This window comes from Nilaparvata lugens, chromosome 2, assembly GCF_014356525.2.
Source record: "Nilaparvata lugens isolate BPH chromosome 2, ASM1435652v1, whole genome shotgun sequence".
NCBI lineage: Eukaryota > Metazoa > Arthropoda > Insecta > Hemiptera > Delphacidae > Nilaparvata > Nilaparvata lugens.
The window spans coordinates 23,204,514-23,227,199 of record NC_052505.1 but is presented as its reverse complement, the minus strand read 5'-3'; the positions used below and the strand labels follow the sequence as shown (position 1 = coordinate 23,227,199).

At 32.2% G+C, this 22,686-nt stretch overlaps 1 protein-coding gene across 1 annotated transcript in view; it reads left to right on the top strand.

Annotated features, from left to right (window-relative positions):
* LOC111049687 (3-hydroxy-3-methylglutaryl-coenzyme A reductase) overlaps positions 1-22,686 on the top strand; it is a 76,371-nt gene that overhangs the window by 21,916 nt on the left and 31,769 nt on the right. The window contains exon 2 of the mRNA XM_039420016.1: positions 4,056-4,283. Coding sequence (XP_039275950.1) covers positions 4,067-4,283 — 217 coding nt within the window. The 5' untranslated portion in view covers positions 4,056-4,066. The remainder of the gene's footprint in view (positions 1-4,055; positions 4,284-22,686) is intronic.

The window sequence follows — 22,686 nt, the reverse complement described above, 5'->3', positions numbered from 1 at the left end:
CCGATCCTCTGACTTGTCAATGCCTTCTTTAGACGGTTTACTGATGTAATATTAACTGTTCATTCTCGTTTAAAATAATCAATTATATTTTATTAAGCAAGAAATTATATTTTTCAATAATTTCAAAATGAATTTTTATAATTAAGATGAAATGTTTTGTTAATTAATTATTAATTCTACATTGTTAAAGGACGATCTGGCAACAGAGCAAAGCGAGAAAAAGAGCGCTATCCGCTTTGTTGAATGATAGACAAGCAATATCATTATAGATAGCAATACCATTGCTAATCAAACACTGCCTTTTTAACGTGGACCTCACTGTAGTATAGGAACTCGGGCTCCAAAGTAACTAATAATGTCTATAGATTTATCGAAATTACTTGGAAGTTATTGTGAAAACAGTTTAGGAAGCTTTGCAGTGCCTGTTTGGTGAACGGTTATGTTGCAGTGGTCTCGTGTCCGTATTGAGATCATTGCCACTGGTCAATCAAGAGGCCGGCAGGTCGATCGTTCCTCAAATGCATTTCGCAATCCAAACCAGGTGCAAGTCTCACCAGTATACCCATATACTACTCACTATCAGTGACTAGTATACTGGTTACCCTCGAACCATTACCATTCATATTATCATCGGTGTAATACTTTTCATCAAAGTCATGTTCATCGCAAATTGAAGTTCGCTTCGTTTTTTCGATAGGAAATTATTGGGAACCGGTTCTAAATTTTTCGCGAAAATTTTATCAGTTGTGTTATGTGGTATTGTCAATCGCTGACCAATACTGTAATGACAAATCAATGATGTGTCGATTGTAGAGGTTATTCCGTTTCTGTATTGGAACTAGTTCACCTCACTTCTAAGTGTATGCGTGTTACAATTATTTGTGAGAAGGAGGACATGGTCCTATAATTATTGTGCGCTGACCTGTTTATGTTTTTGGGTTATGGAAAAAATATTCAAACCGCTTTCAAGTTCAGGATATAAACTATAATCATTGTCCATTGACCTGTTTATGTTTTCGGGCTGTAGAAAAAAACAACGTAGCCTACTCGTAAACGATTGTTGCATCAATTATTTTCTAGTTTGAGGGCTACATCTATAATTATTTTACACTGATCTTTTTAGGTTATCAGGAGATGTATTTCTTGTCTGAGGTTAGTTGTCAGTGAGAAATCGGTGGAGACACATGAAGTTGTGGTCCTGATTTTCAGTTTTATTTACTAATCCAGTTGAATTTGTTGAGTATAGTTTGGTATAGCTTGTGTGTTTTCTCATTCGTAGTTACTGTTTATGAGGTGAGATTATCTTTACTTCCCAAATAAAATCAAGAATTGAATTCAATTAATTTGTATTTTTGTGTTCATATTCTCCGAGAAAATCAATTGTAAATAGCTGTGTGAGGTTAAGTTGATTTGTGAAGAGATGAGAAATTCTTCATCACAAAATAACAAATTCATCTTTGTTAAATTAAACGTAATTGTTTGAACTCACTGCCGGCGCACAAGTTGTTCTTTGCCGGTAGTGCCATTTTGTTAGTTAGAATATTTATTTTATTAATCCGTATTATTTTATGACAAAATAAATGAATTTGAATTGGAATTGTTCGAAAATGAATTCCAGGCTATTCTTAAATTGAGATCACTATTGGATTTCCTATTCAAGTTTTCATAACTATTAAAATTGGTACTACCAAGTTTTCCTTACTATCAAGATAATTTAGTATAGAAACTTATAATCAGGAACGTCTTTTCAAGTACGTATCATCATCATCAATTTTGATTTACTGATGAGCATTTTCCTCTTCGAAAACTAGTCTCTTGAGAAAAAACACAAAACTTGTTTTCAGAGAGCACATGCTAAATGTTGTTTATACATTACTGCGTCTCTGTTCAACGTTTCGGCGTGCTACCTTGAAAAATCGAAAGTTTGCTGTTTCATAATGTGTGAGATGGAAGTATAGTAGTGTTTTTTTCTTTTCGAATATTATAATTTTCAGATGAAAATTAATTATGAAAAGGTTAAAAAGTGAAGTTTTGATTGTTTCAAATCAAAATGAGACATTTTCGGACTGAAAGTGTGTTACATCTCTCCTACTGTTATATCTATTTTGTCTCTTTTGTTTTTCAAATTATTCATTGGCTGTTAATTATTATAATTTTTCATTCGAATACTATTAAAAATGATGGTGAGTGTTCACCAAGTGGTATAGTAATAATTGTTCCATCTCTATGTGGCCAGGGGTGTTAACAGAAGGGGGGTTGAACGGCGCAGATTGCATCCTTGAAATTCATGTTGTGGGGGTGGGCTCAAAATCAAATCTTTGGTGAGCCAAAAAAGTTCAGCAGTGTTGAAAATGACTACGACATTTTTCCGTAATGGTTTTAATGGCTTTAACATTTTTCCGTAAAGGGGGGAAGAGCAGAATTTTTCTAAATTTTAGGGGGTGGGGTCACCCCTGACATTTATACAGTATTTCAAGTCTGAAAGCTGTAAAGAGTTTTGACAAGCCCGGTTAGGCCTGAACAAAATAAAATCAATAAAATGGCTATTCAGAAGATAATTAAGATGAACTACAGTAACTGTATAACCTATAACTGTGTATGTATTTTGTTTCTTGATGACTATGTCTATTGCACTATGTGTTTAATGTCATAAAGAATTCTATTCTATTCTATTCTAGAATTCTATTCTAACTATATAAATATATGGTTATATAGTTACTGTAGGATGATCTAGTTCGACCTATCAAAGAAATGATTTAACTACTTGCAAACACCCACTTGTGCACTTTTCTCACCTAAATCACTTCATAATCTCTTCTCTGTTGTTCTGGAATTGGCAGTCTAGATAGAGATATATTGATCAACTTCAATTTGACACATTTGTCCCTAGAGTTACTAGGATTTGTAATATAGCAATGGATTTCACCTCCAATCCGATCATTTCCAGTATATCAGATGAGGAATTGGTTAGTTATCAATAGTTTGACAGTTCAACTATTTAAAAACTACTACCACAGAATGTACAGTTTTTCTACTAATAATCTGAATTTAAACTTATTATCCCCTTTGTTACAACCTATCATCATGGTCACTTTTTACCCTCAACTTCCAGTATTTCTCTAGGGAGTTTTAGAGCAATTGAATAAATCGATTTACTTCATAGAGTAATATTATCATAGAGCATTAACATATTATCATAGAGCATTATCATAGAGCATATCACATAGCATTTGTGCTACCTATCTTTTGATTTTTTCATTAGATTATGTTATTTTATCTCTTCTCTATTGTGATATCACATTTGGCTTATAGCAATATCATTTTTTAATACCTTTTTTCAATATATTTCTTCATTAGCTGGCCCGGCGAACTTCGTACCGCCAAATAGTTTAATGCATCTCATGACAAACTTTAGCGGGATGCGCAACTGAGGAGGCGCGATGCGGCATTTTTTTCTATATAGATAATTTTCCAACTGCACGGTAAATAATTTACTAATAATCAATTGATTCTGAACACCAAATACAGCACAATTATTCGAAACCTGAGGACGCACTGCTAGATGGTTACACACAGAACAGTTATTTTGTTTTTAGTTCGAGCGTTTAGAATAAAATACATGGGCGGTTATGGAGCAGCACACACTCTTGTGCTGTTGTATCTACCGACGGCTGTTGTATGACGCAATGATTATAACAGCTGATTTCTATTTCTGTGTGTGGTCAGCTCACAAATCTTCTCCCATAAGGATTACATGTAAACTTTGAAGGACCGTAGGAAAGAGTCCTGAAGTCGGATTATAAATTTGATAGGCCATAAACCTGGTCCTCAACATAACGAACACAACAAAAAAAATTTATCAAATTCGGTGCACATATAAAAAAGTTATTGAATGTCAAAATTTGAGGCTCGGTCTTTTTTTATATAGATGGGATTATGTTATCTTTTCTCTATGGTAATATCAGCATTTGGTTTGTAGCAGTATTAATTGCACTGCTATGATCACTAATCTCGAATCAATGGTCACTTGTTTATGTTTTTGTTGTGTGTTCCAGGTGTCATTAGAATGTTGGTGCGGCTGTTTCGGCGTCACGGGGAGTTTTGTGCCAGTCACCCGTGGGAGGTGATAGTCGGCACCCTCACTCTGACCGCTTGCATACTGTCACTGGATGACCCCTCCAATCCCAACCCCAACTCCAGCCCCAAACCATCTTCCACCCCCTCCACCACCTCCTCACCCTCTTGCGGCGGACTGCATCGCCCTTGTTTAGGCATCGAAGTGAGTATAAAAAATTTACTAGTTAACAGAAATTTTTTCAGTTGTAGTTTGTATGTGAAAATCATTGATGAATTGGAAATCTTGCTATAAAGCCTGAATAGAAAAAGTTGTATAGCAGTTCAATTTGAAATCATTAGCTGATCCAATTGTAGCTCATAAATGCGACCATATCTTGATTTAATCCTGGATTACGGTGTACTTGGATTAAACTGCTCATCATGAACGGAGAACTCATTTGAATGGCGAGCCGGAGTAGTCTAGTGGACTGAAGCGTCGCTACTTGATTCGCTATCAGTGCAACGATCATGGGTTCTTTCGTAGAGAACTATATTATAGAAGAATAGTTCTTCACAAAATTTATTCCATGGTTCTATTCTCGGTTCATGTTCGTTCTCATTTTTATCATAATATAATACATATATTATAATATGGTCCAATTGCTTTGGCAATACTCTTAGACTAATGTGCAAAAACACTACTCTTCATCAGCAAAAGCATTGGAAGCTGAACACAATTGAGAACAAAAGGAAGAAACCAATTGGAAATCAGTTTTTATGGCGAATTACAATTTACAAGTAGGCAGTGTGTTTAACCTTGAGACAATTCTTCGTTGAGGTCACTGACTTCAAATCTAAATGCATAACATTATTTTGATCAATATTAGTTTTCTGGACCTTTACTGATTAACCATGAAGGTTGCTTTCATATGCAATTTTAATACCATACTTCTAGTTTAATTCATAGTATGAAAATTAAATTTATTCTCCTTTTACATAACAACATTTTTCTACAAAGAATCCCCCTCTTAGAATTGAGCTATATTCAATCCTAGAGATACTTGCACTGAAGCTTTATTTATCAAATCTGAGTTTAACACAATGAGAGATGAATATGATAGTAAAAGATTGTTACTGAAGAAAATAATCTGATGATCTGGCATATTGTTATAATATCATAACCCTAAATTTAGGGTTATAATATTATCAATGTTCCTAGAATGTATTCTAGGTACCTTGGATATTATGATATTTATACCAAATTTAGACGAATCACTCTTTGACTTAGGCTAGCCTAAGGTTGAGTGCAATCGATTATTTATTATTTTGTTATGTTTTGTAAGAATTATAATATGAAGTGATTGAAAGTACTTTGATTTGATTTTGAACTATAACTTGTTCTTCATGTCGATTAGGTTTCAATTTGAACTCAAATTGTGGTTAGTGTTACTTTCAAACGTTTTACTTGTTATAGTTATGACTCATATAAATCTCTTAACCCCTCATAAACGGCTACAATGATAAATTAATTATTGTAGCTATTCTATCTTGAAGTGAAACTCGAATAGCGACTTTGCGTGGGCCGTTAAATTAAATTTACGTTGCATGCTGGTGTACGCGCATGCGTGTGTCACTGTCAGTTCAATGCTCGACTTGCAATCAACAATTAGTGTTTAAATAGAAAGTTTCACTACAATGTGCATTATTTCGTAGGTTAATAATGATAATTGTCTGGGCATGATAGTAACGGCTTAGTTGCATAAATACGGTTAGAATCAGCTTTTGGCCATAGCCTACGTTATACAAAGTGTTGATAATGAGTTTGAATACCTTGACGATTATACAGGTTGAGAGATGTGGATTTCATCATTTTGTGAAATGTTGATGTGTATAATTGATTCTCATTATTAAACTGTTTTTGTCAAATTAGTAGAATTTCATAATTTTGAAAAATATTTTGAAAGTCCTTTCTACTTATTTAATATTAATAATTCCTCCTCTCTACACACAGATTGATAGTCTTGTAGGAGGATTCTAAATAATTAGGATTCATATCGTGGTTTTATTCTTCATATTATGAAATCTGATTTGATGATTGAAAATGCATAAAAATTGTTCAGAATAGAATAATACAGGCTTATGTAGGATATAATCCTATGTAGTTATGTATTTCACGCGTATCTTCATATTTAATGAATATAAATTGCTGTTACATTTTATCTTTAGAATTTAATTATTTACCAGTTTTGGTGAAAGAATTTGATATAAGAATTTAATTGAAATCACTGGTTTATCACTAAAATAATCCCTCTACTCCCTTTCAAACTTAAACACAACATGTTTTGACATATATCTCATCAAACTGCGGTCTCACTCGATCGAATTGAATTCTTTTTTTACATTCAGTCTCATCATTTCGAAGAATGTTGATCCATCTTTGAAAATTATCTTCTTTGAAAATGAATTGTATCAGTCATATGGAAGAAGAGATCGCGGACGTCTCTGGAAAAGATGGGTTGATTTTAGAGGCATAGTGGCTCGGAACAGACAACAATGCATAACCCGTGAAAGAAAGAAAGAAGAAGAAGAAGAAGAAATCAATTAAAATGGCATGGGGATTTCATGTTTGTATCAGTTTGTAGAAAACAGTTTTGGGTATAGAATAAAATATAAAATAGTAAAATACTTGGGTATACCGTTCAGGTGAAAAATAAATTTCAGAGACACTCTGGACAATAATAATTATAATTATAATTGAACTCTTCGCTAAGCAATGGTATTATAAATAAGCAGTGATTTATAAATTGAACTATAGTGGTAGCTGTGCTATAACAGTTGTTTACAAGCAGCTGAGAAGAAAGCTCCCAAGCCGCGACTTAATAGTGAAAGTCCTCAGATTGTTTATTATTGGGAGATTCCTGTGCTCACATGAATATTACACTGAAACCTGACTGAGAAGCAGAGTCAGACTAGCTTCCTTGAACATTTGGACTTGTGTCTGATGACTGACTTATCCAACTAGTTGCGGAAATGGAATTTTGCAATGTATGTACTTTTCAGTGCAAGATATATTACACAAGTTCAACTGTATCCTGAAATTAACTTTCGATGAAAGTTTAGAGTTATCTGGTTATTTATTATGTCTATCTTCCCTTGTCAAAAATGAATCACTATTCGAAAATAGAATTATTATAATTTTTATTCCATTACATTCAATATAATTATTTATCTTACATTTTAATGTAATTTGATTGTAGGCCTATAAACAATAACAATTCTATTTATTCATCTTGAATTAAAAGCAATAAAATACTAGCTGTATACCAGAATAGTAGTACCTAGTCTGTTATATATTCGTAATTGGTAAAAAATATCCAAATAATTCAATAAGATTTTTGTGTAAGCCTACCACCTACGGTATTAAACACAACTCTGCTAGCTTAGACAGTTCTGAGCTATGAGCTTTAAAATCACTGGTGGCTAAAAAGCCACCCAAACATGTAGGTCCACTCGGTTCCTATTATCATCGCTCTCATACCTAAACACCATTCACAAGTCTAAAAATTATTTGGACATCATTCTCAGCAAAATATAGTAAATATGTATTAACGCAATGTTTCTGGGGTATTGGCGATTCAAATGCGGAGCGTTGACCTTCTATACCCATGTGTTTCATTCAGAGTTCCTCAACAACACCATTCCAAACTAGTTGACTCATTTATACGAAACCACTCATATACTATTTGAACGTTTATTCCCTTCAATTACACACTGTAAGGGAAGCAATCTACACAGTATTACTGTAATTTATTGATCAGTATACGTCTTCCTATGTGATTACAACTCTAGTCAAAATGACATACATTCCAATAATAAATTAATATGTATTAAGCAATAGGCTTGATATAGAAATTAAGTTTGTTGGTTCCCTAAATATTATCAACAAGATAATTATGTTACGTGCTAATTATTTGAGCAAATTACTGAAAACCTTAGCGCTTCTTCGGAAATGTGTGTGAATAAGTGTAACCTTGAGACAGGTTATGAATGGCGCGAAAAAGTTGTACCGTTCCGATAATTGAACGAACCTTGATCTACTTGACACCGCGTACTTCGTTTTACAGTAATTTGCAAATGTCAAAGTCTTCTCTGGTGTCTGATGATTGTGATGTAAAAGTCATAATGCTGTTGTAGTTGTAGTTTTCCTCATCAGTACTTTCTAATGGAGGAACAGTTTGGAATCGGAGGATAATTGTGATGGCGATTCTAGAGAGCTTGCAGATAATAATGGACTTGTGAAATCTGAGCATTTTTATGGCATTGTGGGGAAACTTGTGTGATGATTAGTTTCAGTTACAATTTTTGCTTGTAACTTTTCGGTTCACTTAATAGATCTCTATCTTCTTTCAGCTCAATCGTTTGATTGGTTGGCAGTCTTCCATCTGAATCTGTCCATTGCTAGCTACTCTCTTTCATTGTACATACCATAGCTCATAGCAGCCAGATCCTTCGTCATTTGTTCAGATACTGTAGCCGGGGCCTCGCACGACCTCTTTGTTCATCAACATATTAACCAACCATCCATCAACAGATCTCTTTAGGCATGGAAATTCCAATATGTTTCAAAATACTCACTAAATTTCTATTAAATTTTGTAAAACTTTAATGTGAAAAACACTCACATTCTTTGATGTGACGACGTCCGTTTCGTGCTGGTATTGCACATTTTCAAGCCAAACAGAAACTGAAGTGTTTAAGGTTATGAGGGTGAAATTTGGTCAGAGTGGGGGTGGAGGAGAGTTTTGGCGGTTAATGGAGGAGGATTTAAATGAGTTTGTCAAACAGGGTGTGGGAGGAAAAGTTGATTTGATCATTTAGAATATTGTTTGGCTGTTGTGTGGTGTGTTTGTATATTTCTAACTGTTCTAGTACATTTAATTTTCTGTTTTTGTGGGAATAGTGGAGTATTTCGAGGTTGTTATCTATGTCAGGGTGTGTGTTCCTTAAATCAACAGATCCTATGGGATCACCCATATCTTGCATTCTAACAGAGATTTTCGTTAACACTTTAGAACAAAAACACATTCTACACAACCATGATCCCAAATCACACATCCAATCCAATAGAATACTCACTTGGTTCCGATATGTAGATGACATATTAATACTATACAGAGTGAACAAAAGACGGCTTGAAACACTACACTTCAGTTTCTGTTTGGCTTGAAAATGTGCAATACCAGCACGAAACGGACGTCGTCACATCAAAGAATGTGAGTGCTTCTTCACTTTAAAGTTTTACAAAATGTAATAGTAATAATAATAGTGAAAACAAGATGGATAACCAACAACTAAATTTTTAGTTCTCACATGAATTATGCAATATTTTTAATTGTTGATTAAAGCTTATACCTTTCAATAATAGTACTCAGATTAAAATTTAAATTCATTATTAATTATTATTTTTTTAGAAATATAAATAGTCTCTATCCATTCATTCAAGCTGTTAGATTTTATAGAAGGAGGGACCCCAAAAAGTGTTCTAAATCGTTGTTCATTTATTGGTTTGGGACCGTAGATTACGGTTCTTAAAAATAATAATAAATAATGAATTTAAATTTTTATCTAAATTTCATTTTGAATTTCTACTTTTTGACTGATACAAAAACTTGTAGTTTATAAATGGTATCGTCTACTTTGATTAATAATTGATTGAGAATATATTTGCTATATTGACGACTGTGAAACTTGGTGCTTAGTGCTCTTAGGAAATCATAAAATACAATTTGGGGCTTAATGTCCTTAGGAAGTCATTGATTCTAGGTATTTCTTGTCTGAAACGAAATATTTGTAAAAAAACGTTCCTATTGACAACTTTTGTGAGCTTAGGGTGCTCTCGAGTCATAGTTCTTTGTCTCGACAGAAGAGTTGAAATACAAGTTCCGGGTTTGTCTGGTTATATTTGAATAGATTAACGTCTTAACCGGTTCCCATCGGAGTTAAAAATACCTGCGTTTTTTCGTAGGAAGACAGAATAATTTTCTTCGCTTTTTGGGATACAATATCGCTAGTGTTAAATTGTTGAGCCATTTAAAACAACAAAATAATAGCTAATTATTTACTTTTTAACTGATTAGGAATACCGGTACTTATAATTTAAATCAAATTCTAGTCACGCCAATTTTTCTATACTCCATCCATGTAAATTTTATGGAAACACTATTGTGTCACATTTGATACAATATTAGAAATTCTACATGATTTCCAGAAATTAGGTCCTGATATCCTTGTTAATTACAACTGTTAAATCGATTTCCGCACATCTCTATGTAAATTCAATTTGCATCATAGTATTTCTTTCAAGATTCTTAATTTGACAAGAATAATTTATTCATCTCCAGTTAAGCATTAATGCCAATTCCTCGTTGCTGGCCATTGAAACCTACATTTAGAGATTGAACGTCAAATATTTGAAAATGTGCTAATGTAAGTTGAATATAATCTACGGTACAGTACTATAATATACTGTACTTGCTAATACTGTAGTAGGCCTAATATTCATCTCACTCTTCATTATGCTCTGAAGGCGGGAATTCAATGATTTGAATAGCAAATATTTGAAAAAAATACCTACTGCCAAGGGCAATAAATGTAAAAAATGTTACGATTTATCACCATTCTATTTTGAGCGTACATGTATGAAGAACGTTCGAATTGTGTGCATTGTTTGAATTCGTCACCTCCTATTAGATACTTTATCTAGCTCTTCAATTCAAGCAGGTCTATTAAAAATCCAAAATTCCTCCATTTCTTTGCACAATCGCTTTTTACTGTCCACCTCATTAAAAATTTTGTTCTCAAAATAGAAGTAAACCCTGCACATGAACGCTATTTTGGTTCAAACCGCAAGTAATTTGATTCACTATAAAGTGTATAACCTTTACAGTGGAGGTCAATAGTCATACAGAAGTATTTACTTTGTGAGGAACTAATATAGGATTCAGCTGAAAATTCTAAAAGTCTCCCATGCTTGGCGAACGGCTCCCAAGTGTAATAAAAGTGCAATACTATTGTGTAAGAGATTATGAATGATGACAACAAAAACAGAAAGTCATTACGGTACCCGCCAAAGATGACAGTCATCTTACCGCAAGGCGGCTCATATTCAAATCAAGCAGGCGGCTGAACAATTACCCGCTATAACCACTGTTGTTCAGTATCTACTACTATTGGCTGTATTACTATTATAGCTCTATTGTACAATTGCAATGTATATTCATGAAATAGTGGGTTAGTTTGTAACCAACGAACATGGGGCGTTAACCTCAATGAAAAAGTCGTTATTGGAGTCGTTAAGGTGCCTTACATTAATATCAATGTAATTCTTCCCAAGCATTGCTGAGAATTATGGTGGAGGATTGCCTTATCAAGTCTGGGTAATATTTTGAAATGTGTCTGACGATTTAAAAGTTAATAATGCTTTGTCTGTAACGAATTCCATATAATTCTAGTAAAGTTGAAAAAAAGAACATGAAAAAAGAATCTTCAATTATTTATGGAAGAAGATTACATTGCATTTTTTATTTTGGAAATACATTATTTTATGAAATTGGAAAGACACATTTCGAAATGACTAGGAAATTCGGCTCAATGGAAAGTGATTGGAAGGAAAGTATAACAATGGAAAGTCAATTCTAAACTAAAATTCAAATTTATTAGAAACAAAAACACGTAAGATCAAAATACAAAAAGTACAAATATCGAACACATAATACAAAGTAAAAGGCTCCATGGTGGGGTGTGCTAAAATAGGTATGAATTGTTAGAATTTCCGACTACGGTTTACCATGTTCTGGGAAATCCTTCAATCCTTGAGAGAGTATGTTAGGAATCGGGAAACGTTAAGGGAATGTAAGCATGATAAAATTGGATGATGGAAGGTATAATAATGATGGGGAAAATCAAAGGGCCAGGAGATTTTTATTACAAAAAATATTGTAGACTAAGATGGAAAACCATTTTGGGGGCACAAGAGTTTACAGTAATTATGAACGGTAGTTCATATATAGATTGGAGAAGCCTCGCGTTATACTGTAGAGATGCGTGGAAATACCGATGGTTTTTTTATAAATAACTTCAATCATTAAGTTACAATTTATTACTATAAGATGTAAATTAGTTAGAAAAAAGTTGTGAGGTTTAACTTTTTATTTGGTATACTGATGGTTCCAGAGTTCAAGTTTCTGCCATTTTTATCGAATCTTTTTTGTATGCCTATTTACTCTACTTTCTTTGATGATATTTCAATTCATGAAGTTTCATTGTTGAAATAGTCGAAGTTACTGAATTTTAAGTTATTACTATTAAGTTACTGTTACTGTTACTACTAAGTTACTACTATTACTGTAGTTTGTACTACTATTGTTATTGACGCCTTAAAAGCCAAGCTTGTGATTTTGTTTGATAATTTATGCTTGTATTCAATTTTTGTCAATAAATCATTATTCTATTCTTCTATTCTAAGATGGAAATCTACAGAGTATCAGCAAGCCAACCAAAAAACAGAAGAGTACTCTAAGTGATGCGTCTTATAGCTAGAAAAAAATAATTACTCTTAATCCAATTGTTGATATAATTCCTCAGTTATTCTGGCACAGTTAATCTAATGCCAATAGTAGATAGTTGTAATGTTTATAGTAAATAATTGATAGTAGATACTCTACCGTCCACTGTTATCTTAAAAATGTTAAATTGTATCTCCAAACGTTTGGATTTTATTGTGAATAGTTTTCTATGAAAGAGATTATGAATATAAAAAGAAAAGAAGATAATAATTAATAGTTTGTTCGTAAAGTTTAATTAATGGTTCACTAAAAAAGAAATATTGAATAAAGAAGAGAATAGAGTAATCGAAGAAGAATGTAGTTCCATATTCCCACAGACATCCTTCAAATTTCCTCATACAGGATTTGCAAAATGAATGACATTTGTTAGTGACATGGTGAGGGATACGCGATCGTCAATATGTGTCGACACCATTCTATTATAATGCATGAAGTTTTGTGCCTGAAGCCGACAATTAAGTCATCACAGTCCTATTTCTCCGTTGAATGAAAGGAAGTTGGAAGTTCCATCCTCACACCGAGCTGAGCAGAGCCAAGCGTGTCAAGGAAGACTGCCGAAAGATAATCGGTGACGTTTCGCAACTTCAAATTTAACCGTTGGGATTTCTTATAACATTAATTTCAATTCAAATTATGTACAGCCTACATTGAATATCAACATGTAAATCATTATGCGTTCATTGCAGATTCACTATTGTTGAAGGTCAATCTTCTAGTCTGTATTTCAGAATTGAAAGTCAGTACCAGCGTCACTTTGTAAAATTGTGATATTGCAGCTCTGACCATTAGGAATTTCTTCTAAAGATATTGCTTATTAGATGCTATTGAATTGCATTTTTATAATAACACAGCTAATCCAGTGAATAGACAATCATAAATAAACATGGAAATAAATTGTAATTTTCTGATGAAATGAAATGCAGTATTTTTATATAGTCAATAATAATAATAATTACGGTTCAGTATCAGTTTCTTCGAAAAGTAGCCTATTCCTTACGCTATTAAATTGCATTTTTATAATAACACAGCTAATCCAGTGAATAGAAAATCATAAATAAACATGGAAATAAATTATGATTTTCTGTTGAAATGAAATACAGTATTTTTATATAGTCAATAATAATAATAATCACGGCTCAGTATCAGTTTCTTCAAAAAGTAGCCTATTCTTTATATCATAGTGAATATCGGGGCACCGAGCTTCGCTCGTTATTTTCATTTATTGATAAACAGAACACAATTTTCTAAAATGATCGTGTTTATATTTTACAGCAGCTGGCTATACGTCAGCTTATGAATTTCTCGGATGCGATATTATGATTTTCCACAGAATCACTCGCTCACTTTTTACTATCCACAGACGACGAAAGTCTCAGCTGTTTCAGCCAAGGATGAGACCTAGTGCAATCGAATTCTTATAACATAAACCTACTATGTTCCAAATTTCGTAAAAATCGTTAGAGCCGTTTTCGAGATCCGTTGAACATAAATAACCAGATATAAAAATATAAACAGACATACAGAGATTGCTCGCTTAATATAATAGGATATTCAGTAGTACTCTGTGTGATTTGATTTTCCCTATTATCATAGTAGTACCCTAATCATTCTGTACTTTATAAATTGAATTCTCTGTTTTCATATAGAATCCAACTTCCACAGTCTCTACAAATGTCATGTTATACACATCCAATTTTATAGTACAGTATTAGTCTATAAATATTTATAACTGTAATTCCTGCATGTCTGTTTACTTGGTATCAAATCTTAGAATATCTAACTCTAAAATCGCTTCTAATATAATTTTATACATTTTCAATTATTGCAGAAGTTTACATTTACTACTGTAATTCAAGCATGCCACCTGTTAACTTGGTACCAATTCATACAATATCTAAGCTCTAAAATTGCTGCTAATGTAATGTTTTACATTTCTAATTATTGCAAGCGTTCAAATTTATTACTGTAATTCTTGCATACCACCTGTTAACTTGGTATCAAATCATACAATATCTAAGCTCTGAAATCGCTGCTAATATATCATTCTATACATTTCTAATTATTGCAGAAGTTCAAATTTATTGATCAACGACTACGTGGCTCCTGTACAGTACAGTGCAGATGTAAATGAGCGTTCACTAGAGCGACCTTTGTAGTAGCAGTGTCCTGACCTGTTACGCCATTCAATTTATAGTTATTATAGATGAAACCTAACGTATTCAAAAGATTGTTAAGCAACGTGCTGTGTCAGTGTAGCGGTATGTTTTGAGGTTAACTACTGCTGCAGTGCTCGATGTAAACAGAATTGTCCTTGAGCTTTGGGATTGCTTTGATAACAGAACGGTGACAGTGGGTCGGTCTACCGCTACAATTCTTCATTCATTAATATTGTGCAATTGTGCAGTGTGCACAGTCATAAATCATTTCAACAATAATTCACGTGGCCGCGGTTAGTTTCCGAGTGTTCCTGGATCACTGATGTCTTTCAGCCTCCTGTCCTTCGACCATAGCTTTTGTGAATCCACAATAACAATTGATAGATTTAATTTGGGCTGTATAGAAACGTGAAAACTCGGAAAGAAAAATAGGAGGCTTGATGAATGCATGAATTGAACATGTTTTCTTCAATATTCAATACTTCTATACTTCTAGGAAAATTGAATGAGCAGACTATTCCCTTTATTTCTGAACGTTATTTTCATTTCCTACTTATAATTAATGGAATTCTGTGCTAGCTAAATATGAAATACCATTATTATTATTATTATTATACAACTATCAACACTATTCAAGGCAACCAAATAGTAACTTCAATAAAAACACTTCACTTGAATGGGCAATTTTTTTTTAATTAATAAGAACAATATGAAAACTTGTAGTACCCTTTATTATTAAAAATATTATGACTAGTTTCGACCATAACTTAGGTCATTTAAAAGTTGAAATTAGTCGAAACTAGTTATTGTAATATTTTTAATAATAAAGGGTACTACAAGTTTTCATATTGTTCTTATTAACTTCAATAATTCTTCATGAATTTTGTTTCTTTAGTATTCGCTATAATGTGATTTTATAAATATCTATATTTGTGATTTCCTTTGTAGTTTAGACTATTGATTTGAAAAAACAGTTCGAAAATAACATCTTTTTCAAACATTTCTGGATAGTTTCATTAGTAATTTCTACTTCTTTGGGGTCTACTTATGTAAAAATTGGGTTGAGCTAATTTTATACGAATTTTTAAAAATTTATTGTTTTCTCTTGTTTTTCTCACTTCTATGCTTCTATAAATATTTGAAGCACAATTGGGTCAAATTCAAAGCCCGATTGAACTTAAATTGATTTTCCTTATATTTTTATTGTTTTCCAAAGTTTCCCAACAACATTATTTTTCATATTTCTTCTCGATTATTCTATTTTTTATAAGTAGTATTTCAATTTTAATTTGTTTCAAAATACAATTTCAATAAATTCAGTTTACACATATTTTAATCCCTTTAGCTATTAGCTATTTGAGGGATATTAAAATCAAGATGAGTAAAACCAATTTTTCGGAATGATTTCTTTAGTATTCACTCTTCCTGAAAGTCACTTTTCATCTCAGATCTGACATCTGAGACAGGTCTCATTATATGATGTACCTCATTAACAAAAATGATCCTATTCTATTCACAGTCATCTCCATGTTGCTCTCGATTCAATTCTCCTGTTGCTCTTTTCAATTCAATTCACGATCTCTCTGTATTGAAATTTTGAGCACTGAAGAAACTGTCTTTTCCTGTTCAGTTGTTTCAATTGATCAGCTTTTCCTGTATCTGATTGGATTGTGCTATTAGTAACCTTCATTACAATTTCCTTTTCCTCAATCAAAGGATTTTTATACTAAGGCAGAAAATACAGTCTAACACCAACAATCATTTCCTTTAATTGATGATCAAATTAAGTCATTTGTTGTGTAATTCACAGAGAAATATAGGTTTATTTGGTCCTTCAGTCTAAAACTCTAAATTATTACCGTAACATGTCAGTGTTGTGAATAAATTTCAATTATAGAAAAATAGATAGATCATATTAAAAATTGTGTAAAATATATCCCATGCCTGAATTGAATAGACTTAAAACGTTGTCAAAAAACCACTTTAATTAAATAAAAATTAATATTTTACAGGAGCATGCTTTCGTGTAAAATATTAATTTTTATTTAATTAAAGTGGATTTTTGACAACGTTTTAAGTCTATTCAATTATGGAAAAGTTCCACAACATCAACATTCACGCTATATCCCATGCCAATAAGAGGATGTTTATATTGGTGAAAGAAATAAGATTCTAATGATTATGATTAAATCCATTTAATTATTTTACATTAATTTCCTGTGTAATTCACAAATATATACTTTTTTAAATTTTGGTCCCTTCATCTGTAATAAAATCATATTTAAAAAAAAATATGAAATAGCAGAATTGGTTAGTTACTTTTTCAATAACTAGAACAAATTTACTTTGTTGGTCTCTTCATTTTTTGCAGTCATCGAATAATTTTGTAAAATCTGTTAATGCTATATTTTTTTAGTGAGAACTAGCAAATTTCACTTAGACTTGAACTTCTGTAATTGGATGAGAATTAATAAATATAATTATTATTGTAGGAATGAATATTCATTTCTCTAAAATAGAACTAAATACTGATTTTCCGATGATAAATTTGTAGATGAAACAATAAGTATAGGCTTGTGGATATTGTATTTTGCTTTGTGAATCGATAATAATAGATGAAAAAATAGCCAAATTCTACATTTCTCAACCCCAAAAATAAATCACAATTCTGAATAATTGAACCAAGCGTATTTGTGTTTTTGAAGCTACCATAATTTCTTTTTGTCTCCAGTTTTCGACAGAAAAAAATTAAGAAATTTTTCAAAAACTTCTTTAGTTCTAGTAAGGAAGCTACATATTTTATTCTTATTCCAGTTTGTGAAGGCTATGTGCGTGTGACAGGATGGGGATATGAGAGAAAGTATCATATACATTTGTAGAACGGTAGTTCTTGAGGTGGAAATTGAAAGGAAAGTGAATTTGTCTGTTCACATTGAAGCCACACCGCATGAGCTAGCTGTCATATGTGACAGTTATATGTGTGGTCAAGAGCTACTCATTTCAGAGTGGTTGATGTGATAATTATATCGTTAGTTCATAAAACTGAAAAATAATGTGTTGAGATGTTGGATTGTAGAAAGAAATATTCAAAGAAGCACTTGATTTCTCCCCTATAATTATATTTCTTATTCCTCAACAAATGTTGGATGGATTTGGATATACTGATCAAATAAACACTAATAGAATAGTTTTGTTTAATTTATTAATCATCACCAATTATTATTATTTCTGTTGCTCATTCAATGTTATGGAAAATGACCAAACTGCTTGATAAGCGAGCATTGTGTTGAAAAATGTTTGATAAGATTTGTCAATAGAGTACATTGTTAGGTAGTTGATACTGTGATAAAATAAGAATTTATCAAGGAATGCTCTCTCTAATCATCTTTGCCAATGTAAAATATAATTATTTCTGTCGTACATTGACAGCTTACGTCATATTTGAATTTCCAATTCTCTTGGATTGTTTCTAATTCTAGTTTCTCTTGAATATGTTTGGATTAGGCTTATCATGTGTGTTTGAATTGGAACTAAGACAATTTGAATATTCATACAAATATCATACTATTCCATGGTATCATGTACATCTTATTCTATTTCTCTTTGCTAGAAAGAATAGCTTCTCAACAGGTTTTAGTGCCACTACAAACTATAATAATGTGATAGTAATAATAGTAAAAATGCGACAATTTGGCAAACTTTGATGTAGTTTTTTTTTCAAGATTGGAACATGTGTGTATTCGTTAATTCAGGATATTGAGTAGCTTGTAAGATGTCACAAAAAATTACATTCTATAACGTTTTGAGGTCGAGTTGGACAAGTGATACCATATTTGGCTACATAACCTTTTTCTAAAACTTGCGAAAGATAACACGCTTCCTGTAAATTTCATTATCAGTGTGTTGAAAATATTTGAAGTATAATATTAATAGAATATTCACTTCATCAAGTTTCTGATACTATTTTATCATGCTGGTTTCCCGAGGTTTCATTATTTCAATTAATTCATTAAATCATATTTCATAGGCTACTGTTAGAAATACTTGACACTCCTAATGTGATCTTATTTCTTTAAATAAAATAAAAATGCTATTTTCATAATGATTTTCTCAATGTAGATGCAAGTATAAAGAATTTTATTCTATGAAAATACATTCTATTTCTAATGGATTTAATACTTTTGAAAAGGCCATTCTTTTTCGGAAAAAAACTTTTGTCCAAAAAATTATTCCAAGCCTGGTTCTTGATGACAATCAATGAACACATAACTTGAATTTGTTCTTCATTACTTTTTCTTGAAAAATCACTTGAATTTTCATTTACCTATGGATCATAAGCACCATTCTAGTTTAAACAGTGATTTATCAGCTGTTGGTTTAAACCCTGAATGTAACACATTATTTGACGCGAGCATAATCTTTATGTAAACCTGATTGATGGTGCATATGAACCTATGCAGGTTAGATGTTGGGTACATTGGTGTAGGTCAAGTCCATCAATGAATAGGAAGACCTCTGTTGCTCTAATAAGCAGTTGCTCATCCTGTAATAAACAAATCTAAAGTGTTAACTTGTTAAGGCTGGTTTAAACTTGATCTTGACCCATTTTCTGTTCTGATGCGCTCTTCCTCACGCGTCTTATTTCAAGCTCAGAGTAGATCTAAAAAAAGGATGATGCAAGAAAAAATATTGAGAAAAGAGGTGTTGGAGAATTACTGGAACGATTGAGACAAATTTTTCTTAAATTCTTTAAGCTCGACTGAAACTAATGTGAACTAATTGAGAGAGCTGTATTTAGAAAAAAACGTTGCATTATTGATTTATTAGTGGTACTACTGAGCTCCTTCAAATTGGAATAATAGCCTAAACTTCATGCCTATGTATAATTGCTTAAGACTATACAAATTGGTTTTCATATACTGCAGACATACTACGCCTATGACTTATTACTAGTATTTCTATTCTATTGACTATGCATTTTAAAGATTAGATTAGTTATTTTTCATTCATTTCTGAAGCGGCTTAAATCTGAATTTAAAATGTGTATTATAAAAATGCTATAGTAATTCTTACTGGTATCATACCCCCAGTATAAGCAAATTGAGCATAGATTAATTATTATAATAGTTGATGTGTCTAGTTACTCAGTTTATGTAATTTTGGGATACTGGAATTACCACATTTTCATTTTCTAGATTGTTTAGACTTCCCAAGTCTGTTATATCTGCTGATTATATCCTCGTACATCTTTCGATTATTTGGATTCGTGTATACCAAATATGTGTCGTATATCTTTCCGTATGAATAAATGAGCTTTGATTTCGTGCCGTTCACCAATCAAATACAAATACTTCTTCATCACCTGTGAATGTTACAGGTTAAGGAAATAATAGGCTTCAAAATTTGAGCCCATCTTTCCAGAAGTAAAAAACGAGTTTTCAATATCCTACTCCGTAGAAATGTCAAGGTTTTTGTTCTTGTAAAGCTTTGTTATGGATGATAGAAATCCTAGAGTACCATATCATCAATCATGCTGACATGTGGTTCAACATTTTCACAATGTTTGTTCCCTAATTATTATTTTGAATAAGAAAACAACATGAAATAAAATAAGTTCTCCACGAACCAGTTCCTTTTTTACATTATTTCATTTACTTTTCTATAATTCTCTAGAAACTTTTATTAATGGATATTTCTATTCAACTCAAAGAAGCTTTGTATTGTTCAAAGACACATGTTTCTTTCCTATGATTTAAAGGCCTTAATGATTCAGTTTTCTTTAATATATTCAAAAATAATCTTCAAGTAAATAAGAAGTTTCAGACTGTTCAACGATTGGCTACCTCTTCCAAGTTTAAGCAAGTTTGGAAACAGTACTCAATAGTTGAAACTATCTATTGTTGTGATATTGTAGAGGACGCAGTATTGTTGATAGAAAACAGGTTTATAATTATTTTTATTGATGTGTAGCCTACTAATTCTAAAATTTTATGATCAATCCTGAGACGTACGATGCCATAATAAAAGCATTTATTGCTTGGCTGTGGCAATTTTCCAATGCATTTGCCGTGAATTTAATCGAGGGTTGAGGATTACTCGAGTACCGTATTTTATACATTGCTCGCCAACTGTTTAGGTCTCTATCGTAAACAATATTCCTTGCACGATTCTCTCCAACTAGATGTTCAAAGTTTTAAGCATTAGGTTTGATAATTGGGGAACTATATATTTTTGCAGTTTCACTGCATCAACATTATTAGTTTCTTAAATAGGAGTAAGAAGTTTCCAATTCATTATTGAACAGTTACTGAATGAACCTCTCATAAAATGATGAACTTTCAAGTATTAATTTATTATAGATATAATCTGTGAGACTGAAATTTAGATTTTTCAAGCTTCTTGCTTCTGGAATGTCATTTTAAATCATTACAGCCAGCCTACTATTAATCATCAAGATTCAGTGTCATCCGTAAAACAAGATTAAAAATTGTTCAAGTTAATCATCACGTGTACTTTACCCGAATTGCTACAGTCATGACATATTATTATCAGGTTGGGTAGTGAAGAAATAGGTGTCTGAAGCTAGAGGTGTAACCATCTACATTGAAAAGGTGCAGGATGCGCGCGTTCTTCAGGAAATGCGGCGTGGATAATTTCGAGTGATATAATCGCTTCGCAAGCGACCAGTCGAGCCGCATTTTTACTGCTGTTATGATACATACGTAGGAGATAACTATACTTTCATTTACCCATGTATATATATCTAGTTTTATGGTATGCTACCTACCGTCTGCTGCTAGTATCCTACCTATCTACTGCCAAGGTCCGTTTCATGTTTTCTGAAATAGACGTTAAACTATTCAATTGAGTTAATTGTGTTATTCAATTAAACTTTAAATTGTTCAATTTGAATTGATATTATTCAATTTTATTGTAATCAAATTTATAGTTTTAATGAAAAAACTTCGTTAATTTATTCTCTTTATTATTAAGTCGAGGCAACAAAATTCTAAAAATATAAAGCGAGAGATGATATGACTTTGCAAATGTATGTCTTTGCAGCTCATTTTGGATTGTAACTAGGAGACTAGGAGGCAAACATGAAAATTATTCGTCCTAAGGTGAAAAGTCCCATTTTTTTCACATATATTGGAAAAAGATACGAGTCTTACCGGTTACCGACATGATCAACTTATCAACAAATGAAGCTGATTGCAATATTGCTACCAGTTACTTCCAGTCAGTTTTTGATATGTTGGCCAGTTTGTGAGGTACAAAATTGATAAAATTGAGATACTAAATTGACCACTCTTGATGACTGTCAGTCTCATGACTCGGTGATTTTGTGTGGTGAAATGGGTAGGAAAGATGCTGTGAAAAAGAAGGAAATATATTTCTGATGTATATTTCTTATTTTATTTTTTCATTTTGCATTAGTTTTCTTTCATATTTTACTTAAAATCTTTGAAGTGTAATATTTATTTTGTCTAAGTTTATTTATCTTTTGTAACTCATTTTTTTCCTGTAACTGGGCACCCGCCGAAAAACCTTTGGGTTTGGCAGGACCCTCAACTGTTTGTATTGCGAATAAAAAATTTTGATTTGATTTGATTTGATTTGAATAAGGTGTTTGAAGAAATTGAAAGAAGAAGAAATCTGAGAAAAAATGAAGAGCTGTAGTTAAAGAGAGGAAGAAAGCAGTAAAATTACATTTGAGTATGTTCAGATAATTGTTGCTCTGTTGCTCTGCAGAGTAAAATAGCTTTGTCTAAACATAGCTTTAGTATGTATTTACCCACCTAAGTGAAAAAGATATAGGTGAGTAAGAACGTGGGTATCCTAAACCCATA